We start from the raw sequence: 13,048 nt of genomic DNA, 5'->3' as shown, positions 1-13,048 counted from the left end.
TACATGGGGCGTCCTATACGTCCTAATTATATAATTTAGGCGAGGGAGGGTTTGGAAGTGAGTTCAAGGAGCAAGGTATGGGGTAATGTGGGTCTGAGTGGGTAGTTGTAAGGCTATAATAATAAATTTCAAAATACCAATATATATTAGGTAACACGTAGTAATAATTCTAGGGTTTCTTTGTTATTAGATATACAGGGAGGGGTTGGGGTATAATGCAGAGGTATAAGGATAGGGTAGCAAATTTTATGGAAGTGGATAAAAGGACAAAAGAAAATTTAGGATGTGGACGATTGTCGTGGTGGGATAATAGGGGGAAAATGTAATACTACTATTTCTACTACTACTAATAATAATAATAATAACAATGAACATAATAACAACAACAACACTCATAATAATAATAATAATAAAAAAAATAATAATAATAATAGCGAAAAAGTAAATAAAATTAAGGGATAAAGATAAAGATAATATAAAAAATAATGCATGAAATAAAATTTAGGGATAAAGGATGAAGAGTAAAGTAAAAAGAAAAGGAAAAATGAAAAAAATAAAAAATAAAATAGTAAAAAATAAAAAATAAATAACTAAATTGAAAATTTAGTTAAATGTGGACAGAGTTGGATAACTAGGGTGCATGCATACAAAAATGAGGCATAGAGAAATAAAGTATATGTATGGAATTAGCCAGTATGTATATATATATATGTATATATGTATATAATTGTATGTGTGTGCCTATATATGTCTACGTGCTTATATTTTTTATTAACATTAATATTTATATTTAGGTAATTGCATGTACGTGTGTAAGAGGAGATGCATATGTATGTGTATGTATGTATGTGCATATGTACATCTATTTCTTACTTAAGACCTTATCTCCACATATACGTATATAATTGGGCGTGTGTATATATATATATGCATATATATGTGTATATGTGCCTATATATTTTTGTGAGTGTACATATATGTATAAGAGTTGTGTATATGTGTGTGTATGTCTACTTATGAACCCATGTATGTCTGCATTTACTTTGTTTATATATATGTGCGTATACGTATATGTCTGTATGTGGTTGCCTAGAAGTGTACATATGTGTATATATATATATATATATATATATATATATATATATATATATATATGCGAATGTGCGCGTGCGTTAACCTATGTAATATCAAATAAACCCATTATAAACGGCAAGGAACAAGCCTTTAAACGAACTTCATACGTGTCAAAAAATGACATTTACTCTATATCTTTCCCTCTCTCTCTCCTTCTCTTTCCCTCTCGTTCTCCCTCTCTCTCTCTCCCTCTCCCATCTATTTAATATACCTTACTGAAAAACCAAAAGGCAGTTAAAATTTAAAACTTAAATATTGAAACTTCCACCCCTTCTCACCTTACCCCCTCACTTTTCTCTTTATCATCCTCTCTCCCCCTCCCCCTCCCTATATCCATATATCTCAACCCACGCCTACCTAAATCTGCTACCCCCCACACACGATACAATCTAATGCATCTTTAACCTTCAAAACTGAAATATTGTCAACACCCGCCTCTCTCCTTTTCTTTCTTTCTTTTTTTTTCTTAAAAACACCTTTTTTTCTAACAACCACTTCTGCGAGGTCTTACGAGGCTGTTGGATCGTAAACATGGCTCAACATCTGAAACATATGTAGTCAAACAGATAAAACGGTAATAAAAAATAAAACACACACACACACACACACACACACACATATATATATATATATATATATATATATATATATATATACTTTGTCAATAAAGAAATAGAGTTCTGTCAGAATGGTGATCAATGTTTGTAAAAAACATTGTTAGATATCATTGCAAACAGCGCCTACCCCAGTCTCCTGATGAACAGAGATACTGACTAATTCGATGGTTGTTGTTTCGCTCCCGGGCTTGGGGTTGGTACTGGCCTAGCTATATTTAACAGCTTTGATACAATAGTGCAGTTCGTCTGTGGATGACTATCCATACATATATACATACATATACATACACACACACACACACACACACACACACACACACACACACACACACACATATATATATATATATATATATATATATATATATATAATAGAATGGTAAATTATATTCGTATTCATTTATTTATTTTATAATATATAACTCTGAAACTAAGCGTTTTCGGACCTACAAAGCATAGTCTCAAGGTTGTGGCATCGGATCTTTTAAGTACCCTGTGCATCTATGTGTGTATTTTTTGCCTTCAGGCATATGTGTGTAGAACTGTTGTATCTGTGCATGTGTTTGATATACATGGGTAAGTGTTTATTTATGTATTATTAGCCCGAGATGAAAATTCTTGCGGAATTTTTAATTTTGATTTCAAATGATGTATTTTCAAATAAGTTTTTTTGTAATTCTTTTACTTTATATATATCATTTTAAAGAACGTTTTTCGCACTATCTAATCGTTTAAATTACAATCGTTTTAAAACAATTGTCTTCTTTTCTGAAAGTTGAATATAAAATGTACCAGCTTATTTGTCTGTTGATTTTCAAGTCAAAGCTCAAATGTTACGTTACAAGCTGGTGCCATACATTCCGAAAATGAATTTCTCGTTCAATAATACTTACTCCGACGAATATGCTTCACCGGTGGCCTTTCGACGTAAAGACCCTCGATTGACCCGACAATCAAATAAATCCCACGACTTCATTATATATGTCTCCTGATACTAGAGTAATTTCTACTCTTATTGTTTTTTTATAGTCAAATTGATACCTGGTTTCCTTACTGTACCAATATTCTAATGTGAAAATAATCGCTCCGCAAAACTATTTATTTATGATTCCCATATAAATATGGCTTCCTATTCATATTTCAATGGCAGTGGCCTTGTTTGGAGTGAATGATATTATTTTAAACATTTTAAATATAAATTAATATCAATATTTTTGATGACCACCATTAAATATTTATTTAGAGTGGAGGATTGTTTTCCGAAATCATTTCAGACAGCGGTGGTTGTCTGAATTGCTACTTACGTTCTTGTTTCCCCTCTGCACTTGAAACGGTTTCGTTTAGGAACTAAAAGTTACGTTATTGCTATATTTTGCATGACAGGAGATATTTATATATGAATGAATACACATTGGTCTATATCATAGATTTGAGGATATGTTATGTATAGTGCAGTTTCTTTTCAAATTCTATAGTCGCTTATCGTAGCTCTAGATACACAAAAGAAGACAAGGAAAAATACGTTGTAGCTAGACGATTTTCACGGTAAATATTTGACATGAGAACAGGGATTAGATCTCAGTCAAGCATCTAACATAAAATAACGATCAAGTAGTGTTTCTGACATTAAAATATGTTTTAAAATAAATTATACAGATTGATTTAGAAAACAATTTAGTCAGTTTTACATTGTACAATTTATTTTAAAATAAAAACAAAACAATATTAAACCGTTAGGAAAACGACAGCTAAATATGAGGTCATCATCGTTTGTTTTACTCAGTCTTTTTCTTATATATATATATATATATATATATATATATATATATATATATATATATATATATTCTAGCAGTTCAGCCCGGCTTTGCTCGGGTCCTATGTACTGTTCATAACTGTATATGCATATGTATATATTAAAAAGTCCGCACATGTTCCGTAGTGCCTTTTTATATAATAGGCTTCCTTAACAACGATAGAGAAAAGTTAGTAGAAACAGCAGAGGTCAATTTTTTTTTTTAACTTTGACTTCAATTTTGATCCTTAACATTTATTGTTTTAAGCTTAAATCAAATTAAAATGGTTGACCCATGTCCAAGTAACCTAAATCTAAAATTGCAAGTGTTTAGACCCAAAATTGGCGGAGGAATTTTGTAGAACCTGCAAAGGTCAACTCTGTAAACTTTGATCTCTTGCGAGCCAAATTTTCGCCCCAAAACTGATCAAAAAGCTTGCTGCCTGTCTGAATACCCTTTATGTAAAATTTCAAAAGTTTAGACCCAAAATTGACTTAATAGTTTGCTAGAGACCGCAAATCTAAAATCTTTTGAACTTTGACCCCTTGGCAACCAACTTTTCGGCGAAAAACTAATGAAAAAACTTGACCTATGTCTGAATACACTTTATGTAAAATTTCAAATGTTTAGATCCAAAATTGGCTGAGTAATTTCGTAAAGACCGCAGAGGTCAATATTTATTTTTTTACTTTGGCCCCAATTATGACCCCTTAGCATTTATTATTTTGGGCTCAAATCAAATTATAAAGTTAGGTCCATGTCCAAGTAACCTAGATCTAAAATTTCAAGTGTTCAGACCCAAAATTGTCGGAGGAGTTTGATAGAATTCTCAAAGGTCAAATCGTTAAACTTAGACCCCTTAACAGCTAAATTTCTGGCCAAAAACCGACCAAAAAGATTTTCACAATCTCAATACCCCGTATGTCAAATTTCGAGTCTGTAAGACTGGGATTCACTTTGCCTCCTAAAACGTAAGATTATTTCAATTTGGACCCTAACACATCGTGCCCTTATGATCTGCTCAAAATCAAAATTGGATGAGGAATTTAAAGTGATTGCTGATACCCTATTCAAAAATACGTAGCCTCTGGATGTGATTAGGTTTGTTATATAAAGGAAAATAGCGGAGTCCTCTGTAACTAAAATTCAAACAGTAAACAAATGTCCAGTATATCTGCGTTTACCATAAGATTGAATGGAAGAGTCCGACAACACGTACCTATCAGAAATGGGACATAACAGACGTACTTACAAACACATACGGATCTTCAATCACTGACCATCTTATAAAAAAACACCATGTGCAGCGAATTTTAGCACGAACTAATTTTCAATCCTGAGTCGTGCTAACTCATTATTCCATTTAAAGATCTTGTAGACTGTTCACGTTCGGTTGAGAAGGCATTCTCTCTGTAAACAGAAGGAATGCCTCTTGGGTTTGAGCGTGATTAGTCTCTAGGATCTTCGAATAATATAACTTGCGTAATTTTAATCGCTCCCCCCAATTTTATTTCTTTTTCCCCTCCATATATAACATAACATAACGCAACGTGATTTCATTTGTACATATTTTCGATTCCCACTACTTTTTTCCTCCAAAACAACCCCCCCCCAATACAGCTTTGAGAAATCGAGAGCAAAACCTGTCAGCTGACTCCCCCATTTTTTCCTTCTCGTCTCTTCACCCCGTTGACTTTATTTAAACGCCTTTAATCACGAATTTAAGTCTTCCCTTCATGATTGCGATTTATTGATTTTGTACATCACAACGAATCATGGAATATCTATATTAACTTGAGTGCTATTAACTAGAATCGAAAACGAAGCATTTAGAGCCCCAGTCGCGTTTTTTACCGTCTGAGCTACTGACTGATAGATAAGAAGGATTTACAATTAAATCAGTCCAAGCTACGAATGAATTTGCGCATGTGCAGAATTAATAGAACTATGTCAGCAAGGTAAAATGAACATTTTGAATTTCAACCTACGGACATATTTCTATATGCGTTATTTATCCATCCAAACAATAATTTTCCGTATGAAATATCCATTCCTGTCAATTTCAGTATTATGTGACCAGTTGTTTATCAGATTTTCGCTCTCAAATATTTTCAAACAGACAACTACACATACATCGAGTGTTTTATTTATAAGGATTAGCATGTATTGGGATTGATTACTTTTATTAACACTTGCTAACTCACCCTCAGTATAATAGTAGATGTCAAACCTATATAAATAGCTGCAACAATCGTTGTATCAGTAGTATAACGAATATTAGTAGATTACTGATTGTTTCTTCAAGCAAGTCTTAATGCACTGAATGTTTTTTGAAACTACTAGAGACATAATGATTCTTGGAGGAAGATACAATGAACATGGTGGGTGACACTGACTTATCTCACTGACCTCCTTTTTATATATTCGTATTTTGTACAGTGCTGTTCATATCGTTATTCCTTTTGGCGTAAATATGTTTTGATTTATTTATTTTTATTTGAATTAAAAATATATTCAGTTGAATCTTAAAGTTAAAAACTGCAAGAACATTCTTGTCAACCTGGTATATTTTATTATATAGTATATATATATATATATATATATATATATATATATATATATATATATATATATATTAATTGTCTGTATTTTTTAGATGAGGTGTTTTCATTTATTGAGATTGTCGGACTGACTTCCTCATCTTGGTTGTTATTGTCACAACGTTTCGGCCGTTTTGCCCTCCGGCCTTCGTCAGGTGTTTTGTATCGAACTGGGGAACCGTTTGTTAGGAGTCTCGAACCCAACCCTTTATTATTATTACGGGGATACCCTGTTCGGACTCCAGCTAGGCTTTGGGACATAGTTGCTGATTCTCTGCTTTGAATGTTACTTTTTCACTGCCTTCGTTCAGGATTGAACTCAGCACCTTTGGGTAACTGTAAACTTTGATACAACGTCTAGAATCACTCGGCCATATGTCACTAGGACAATTCTTAGTTGGTTTTTGTTAATGTTAAACCTATGTTGTTATTCAAGGTTTTCTCTCTCTATCAATGCAATTTGGACACCTCTGATTCATGGCCGTGTGGTCCTAGACGTTGTATCAAAGTTTACAGTTACCCAAAGGTGCTGAGTTCAATCCTGAACGAAGGCAGTGAAAAAGTAACATTCAAAACAGAGAATCAGCAACTATGTCCCAAAGCCTAGCTGGAGTCCGAACACGGTACCCCCGTAATAATAATAAAGGGTTGGGTTCGAGACTCCTAACACACGGTTCCCCAGTTCGATACAAAACACCTGACGAAGGCCGGAGGGCAAAACGGCCGAAACGTTGTGACAATAACAACCAAGATGAGGAAGTCAGTCCGACAATCTCAATCAGTATATATATATATATTGAGAAGTGAAAAGCGAATTACCATTAGCATATAAGCGACGCTCTTTGTGTAAACAAATCGAGCGGAGGTATTTCGGACGATATCAAAACATCGTTAAACTCACTACTCGTTCAAGCAGCCGCCAATAGCGTAATGGTTAGAAGCCTTGACTGCCGTATAAACGGTCGGGTTTCAATCCTGGCTTGAGGTAGTTGCCTGTCTAGCCGCACTGATGAGCTGTGAAACAGCGAAACAGTACTGTATGTGGATGACTATATATATATATATATATATTTACTTTCATTTCATTAACTATCTTGTTTGCTTAATTATTTTTATTTTAAAATTGTTTTCTTTACTTTGACACATTCTGTCTGTCTCATTAAAATATTTTGTTGTAATTTTAGATTTTCAAAATGTTGTCATCCTGGATCATTTCTGTGTGGATCTTGCCAATTTTGGTTACCGGAAACAGTAAGTTGATTTAGAATTATGAAATAAATTCCCCAAAACTTATTTATTTATTATTTTTTTGACATGGCTCGTAAATATCTCCATTTTTCAATAAATAGGACATTTTATTACCGTGTTGCCCTAAAACAAGTGTCACAGAAGATTTTTCTGGGTCACCTATTAGCTAGTTTATTATTTGTCACTTCATATATGTGTGTATATTCAAGGTTATGACAGGTAAAAGAAGTATTGAAATAACGTTGTTATTTTTAATGGATTTTACTATAATTATATCAATATATTAGGGTGGTGCCAAAATAATGTTGTTTTTTGACGTTCAATTTCAAAAGATCATAACTCATTCATAATAAACTTTATTAATCGAAATAAGAACCATTAGAATCGATACACTTTTGCTAACGAGAAGCAGGTTTATTTATCCCATTAGCATAGAAATCCAGAGTTCTGGAAGCGATGAAGTCATTGAAGGCCGATTCGGCATCATCTCGGCTTTTGAAGCATTTTTCGCGCAGGGAGTTGTCGAGATGCTTGAAAAAAATGATAATCGGTGGGCGAGAGGTCCGTTTAATATGGTGGATGAGGCCGTCTCGTAGCCCAATTTGTTTAGCTTCTGCGGGGTTAGTTGAACCACACACGGGCGAGTGTTGTCATGAATAAGAATCGGTCCCTTCATATTGACCAATCTCGGGCACATATTTGGAGCTTCTGGTGCATTTCGTCAATTTATTGGCAGTACTTCTCCGCCGTAATCGTTTCGCCCGGATTCAAGAAGCTGTGATAGATGAGACCGGCAGCGGACCACTAAACAGTCACCATAACCTTCTTTTGGTGCAATTCCGGCTTCCGGAAGTGTTGTGGAGCTTCTTCGCCATCCAAACCACTGTGCCGAACGTCGCAGGTTGGAGTAGAGAATCCAGTTCTCATCACACGTTACAATCCACTCGAGAAATAGGTCGATTTTTGTTGCGCAGAAGGAGCGTAAAAGACACTTCAAAGACACCTCAAAGCGACGATTTTTTTTATTATCGTTCAATTCATGCGGCACCCATTTATCTAACTTTTTTGACTTCCCTATGTACGTTAAATGGCGGACTGTTGAATGGTCGACCTCGAGTTCAACAGCAACTTCTCGTATGGTTTCGCCAAGATCGGCTTTAATAAAGGCTTTCAAATGTTCGTTTTTAACCGCAGTCGGTCGGCCGCGACCGTCTTCATCTTTGAGGCTTTCGTCACCATTGCGAAATTTCTTGAACCAGCGTTGTACAACACGTTCGTTAGTTGTTCTTTAGCCAAACGAATCATTGATATCACGTGCTGCCTCTTGTTTTAAAATGAAGAAGAGATTTTATTTATAAAAAGTTGCAAATTTTCCCCTTGCAGGAATTAAATACAAAAACAAATAACGCCAAAGTAACAAAATATAATGCAAAAAAGAAAAAACGCTGGTTCTTATATTGAAAATGTCGTATCAACGGACGAATACAGTATTAAAATTCAAATAGGAGTACTTCCTAGTAATAACTCAAACACAATAATTTTAAGGAATGTACTCACAAATTGATGGCAGACAGCACATGTGCTTTTTTTCTGAATTTAAAGTCTTTTAAAATTACTCTCCTTCAAAATATGTGCAAACCGGAGCCACGTAAATAAATTTTTCAGAAGTTCGTCTCGTCGCGACCGGATATTCTTGGCCGGGTTATACTTCTTTGAGAGAAAGGCTCGGGAAATTCCACATCTGCGCCGGGCAATGAATTCACGTCCAATCGCCTCGTCGCTGGAATCCAAAAGAGGCCGATTTTCGCGCTGGGACTAGTGACGTCATCATCAGGGAGCTAGCACCACCCTCCCATTCAAATTAAAGGGAGTTTCGTACGACCATAAAATACACGAAACTATGATCAATAAAAGATACGAAATACAGAAAATCAAATATAAAAACCAGAATAAAAATATAATAAATATATACAGGGGAATGCACAATTATTGGTACAAAAAATTCAAACAATAGCAACTATCAATCCATCAAAAGGAAATAAAATGTGTTTGGGCATGATGAAAAATCCGAAAATTGGAAGAGAAGCGCAATTACCTTAGTATTTGCTTACATTAGGCTAATTTGAACTTCGAAATAAAGTCACTAAAACCCAAGTATTCGTATTAATAAAGTGCATTAGTTTTGTTATATACAACTAGAAATATTCTATTTAGTAATTAATAATTTTAATTTTCTATAAGTAATATATTCATATCTACCCAAATAACATCAATGGATTACACATATTTGCACACCCACTAAATTTATACGAAACTTTTTACAAATATATATATATATATATATATATATATATATATATATATATATATATATATATATATATATATTCAATTTCCGGTTGTATTAAATTATTTATTTAATCTTATTTTAAATCCCCACGTAATTTAGTTCTTATCACTGTTTTAATTAAATTTATTGTTACATATATTATAATTCTCTATAGTCCATAATTCTGTCACTATAATCTTATTTAGTTGCAATATAGGAATCCCCTAAGAAATAAGTTTTCATGCTGTTTACCTCCAGCGAAGTCTTCGATAATTCAACTTATTAAATTTTAATCATAACAGAGTAATTTCCCTTTAATCGAAACCTTAAATATATATTCTCCGAGTTTTATTCTTATTTTATAATTTCTTTCGTCCCTTAATGAATAATATTTAAGTAGTTTTAATGTATTTCATTTTAGATTATTCATTAATTAATTCAAAACTAAAAATCGATAAATGAATAGATCTGCCTTGGATATTACAAGAAAAATGATAATAACAAAAGGTTGCACCAGCATATTAAAATACCTCAAACCAAATATGCTAATAAAACGAAGGAGATGAATAGAGAATCATGGTATATAACCGACTGAAAAGTGCAATTGCAAATTACGTAGAACCTTTGTCCAGTCATGGCTGACAAAACAAAAACATGATATTCCCGTGAAGTAAATAAAGTGTTCCGTTCCAAATTCAGCCTAAATTCCCGAGTTTGACAGAAACATTTTCGAGTTCGACAAGATACACATGGAGAAGATTAGAGGTTGCATGAACGGAAACATTCTGAAAATCACACTTAAGATAAGAACAGTAGTTCAATGAATTCAAATAATACGAATAATTAATCCTCATCTAAAAGATTCAGAAACGTCAATGTATGTTTTATTCATTTATTTTTTAAAATTGTCTTCATTGCAGTGGAAAGCAAGCTAATTAACGATTTGTTCAAAGCGTATCCGAAATATGCGCGTCCTGTCCGAAACAGCAGTGACATCGTGAACGTATTGTATGATTTCTCATATACTGAGATAGACTTGGACGAAGTTAGCAACATACAGACGTTAATTGTCTACGAAGGTATGGTGAGTATTGTTCGACTTTTAAAATATGATAGGAATAAGAGGAACAAAAAGCCGAAGAAGGTAGAACCCCGTGATAGTTTTACAAGTTTGTATTTAATCATATTCTGTTGTGTCAACTTACTGAATGGACACCATATTGAGAGGTTTATAATCTTCGATTAAAACCTGAATATACATCCAATCTACAGCATTCTGAGCATGTATTCTCGAATTCAATACATACACACACAGACACAAGACACTGACACAGACACATCACAGACACAGACACACACATGTATATATATATATATATATATATATATATATATATATATATATATGAGAGAGAGAGAGAGAAAGAGAGAGAAAGAGAGAGAGAGAGGTGAATGCAAAGTTAAAACAAATCCTACAGTATAAATGAATGCCTTGATGGAGGGGAAATTCAAACTTGCTGCTATCGTTTCAAATGAACTGAAATAACAGCAAGGGGGAAACTTGATTCCAAATATTTCTCATATTTTATATCTCCCTTCTTTTGGAAATAGGGTACAATATGAATATGTCCAGTATCAAATAATCCTTATACACTGTGAAAGTTACTTCATGTATAAAAACCAAAGAGGGAAGATATGACATATGATAAATATTTCGAATCAAGTCTCCTCTTGCTGCTATTTCAGATCATTTGAAATCACAGCAGCAAATTTAAATCTCCGTTTTAGTATTAGATATTTTGTAATTCATATGCAAAACTAGGAAAACAAATGGCTATAACTAAAAAATTTATGACTCTAAAAAAGTGCAAAAATAGGCTCTGCATGATAGATGATCCTCTTAATGAGCGATTTTAATGGCAAATATCACATAGCAGACTACATAAGTCAGATCATTTGCTTTCCAATGGGCTTTCAATTGTTAAATTCTAATCAATAGTCGCTGAGATTTGAAACTTATAAAATTGCCAAAAAATGTGTGTATTTTTACTTGTAGTCCAATTGATTATGTAAATACACGTATCTTTGGTTCTATCGAACGAAACTACCTGAAAATTTGCAGTCTTTTTCAATATTATAATACTATTCTATTGTTAAAATTTTATGACAATTCCTAAAAACACCCATGTTTCCAAACCAATAAAATATGTCCAAATTTTCCCACATTTGTACACACAGTGTCATAGCAGACAGCTTCAATTTAGCTGCTTCCGTTGCGTCCCTTGATATATATTTGTTCATCCAAGTCTCAAATTTTACTGTCATGACGCCATTTTTAGCAAACTTTTCAAACTTAACATCTATGACTGGAATGCTATACGTTTTAATTCTGATTCTAACGGATGGTACCCTAGTTATATTTTTAACTCTAAAAGCACTACTACATATTAGGTACAATATACTACTCAATGGATTATTGGCTCTATAATAAATAATATATCTATATATATATAAAAGCGAAAATGTATGTATGTATGTATGTTTTTGTGTCTGCTAAAAACTTTTGACCGACGGAACAAAAATTCGCAAACTTGGTATCATATTAAAGCTCCACCCTCCGGACGACAAATATCGAAAAATTAGCCCAAAAGGACCATCAGAAGTGCGTCAACTGATTGATTTTCTGCAGTGGGGGCCCCAAAAAAGTGACATTTTAATGTTAAACATTACATATTTTTAAATCGATTTATAACTGCCCCAAAACATACGGGCGCCAACTCTTCTACATAAAGTATACACGGGGCCGTTTATTTTGGGTCAACTTGTATTTAAAAACCGCTGAGTCATGTCACGTGATCTTGACGTCAGCAAGCTCTAATGGCAGTCTGAATTTAAAAAACATTGTTGTTATCGGTAAAAAAAGTTTAACCCTCACACAAGCTAAACCTCTACGCTATGACAACGTTACCAAAATTATTAGCACATTAAAAATAGTTAGATACGATAGTTAAACGAAATATAACAAGCCAAAAAATGTGAAATAAAAAAATACGCTTACAAAAAATATTAACGATCGAAGTTTTTACAAAAAAAAACCCAGCCAGACGCCATTTTCTTTTTTAGTAACAGTCTTTAGAGTAAGGGAGACGAAGTGAGAGGGAGAGAGAGACACACACACACAAACACAGAGAGAGAGAGAAAGAGAGAGAGAGGCAGACAGATAGAGAGAGATGTCTAGACAGGAAACGAAATACGTAATTTAATAAACGCTAATGTGAAGTAAAACGAAAAAAAATAAAATACTGCTATGTCATCTTGTAACGC

The 13,048-nt window shown here is 33.5% G+C and overlaps 1 protein-coding gene across 2 annotated transcripts in view; it reads left to right on the top strand.

Moving 5' to 3' along the window:
* Positions 1-13,048, top strand: part of LOC145291135 (neuronal acetylcholine receptor subunit alpha-9-like) — a 77,079-nt gene that overhangs the window by 10,992 nt on the left and 53,039 nt on the right. For both annotated transcript variants that reach the window (XM_080136650.1, XM_080136651.1), the window contains exons 2-3: positions 7,332-7,398; positions 10,645-10,808. In XM_080136650.1, coding sequence (XP_079992776.1) covers positions 7,341-7,398; positions 10,645-10,808 — 222 coding nt within the window. In that variant the 5' untranslated portion in view covers positions 7,332-7,340. The remainder of the gene's footprint in view (positions 1-7,331; positions 7,399-10,644; positions 10,809-13,048) is intronic.

The sequence above is a fragment of the Euprymna scolopes genome, chromosome 12, assembly GCF_053919585.1.
Source record: "Euprymna scolopes isolate OS-2025 chromosome 12, ASM5391958v1, whole genome shotgun sequence".
NCBI lineage: Eukaryota > Metazoa > Mollusca > Cephalopoda > Sepiida > Sepiolidae > Euprymna > Euprymna scolopes.
Note: the sequence above shows the minus strand (reverse complement) of the source record. Positions and strands in the feature narration are given on the sequence as shown.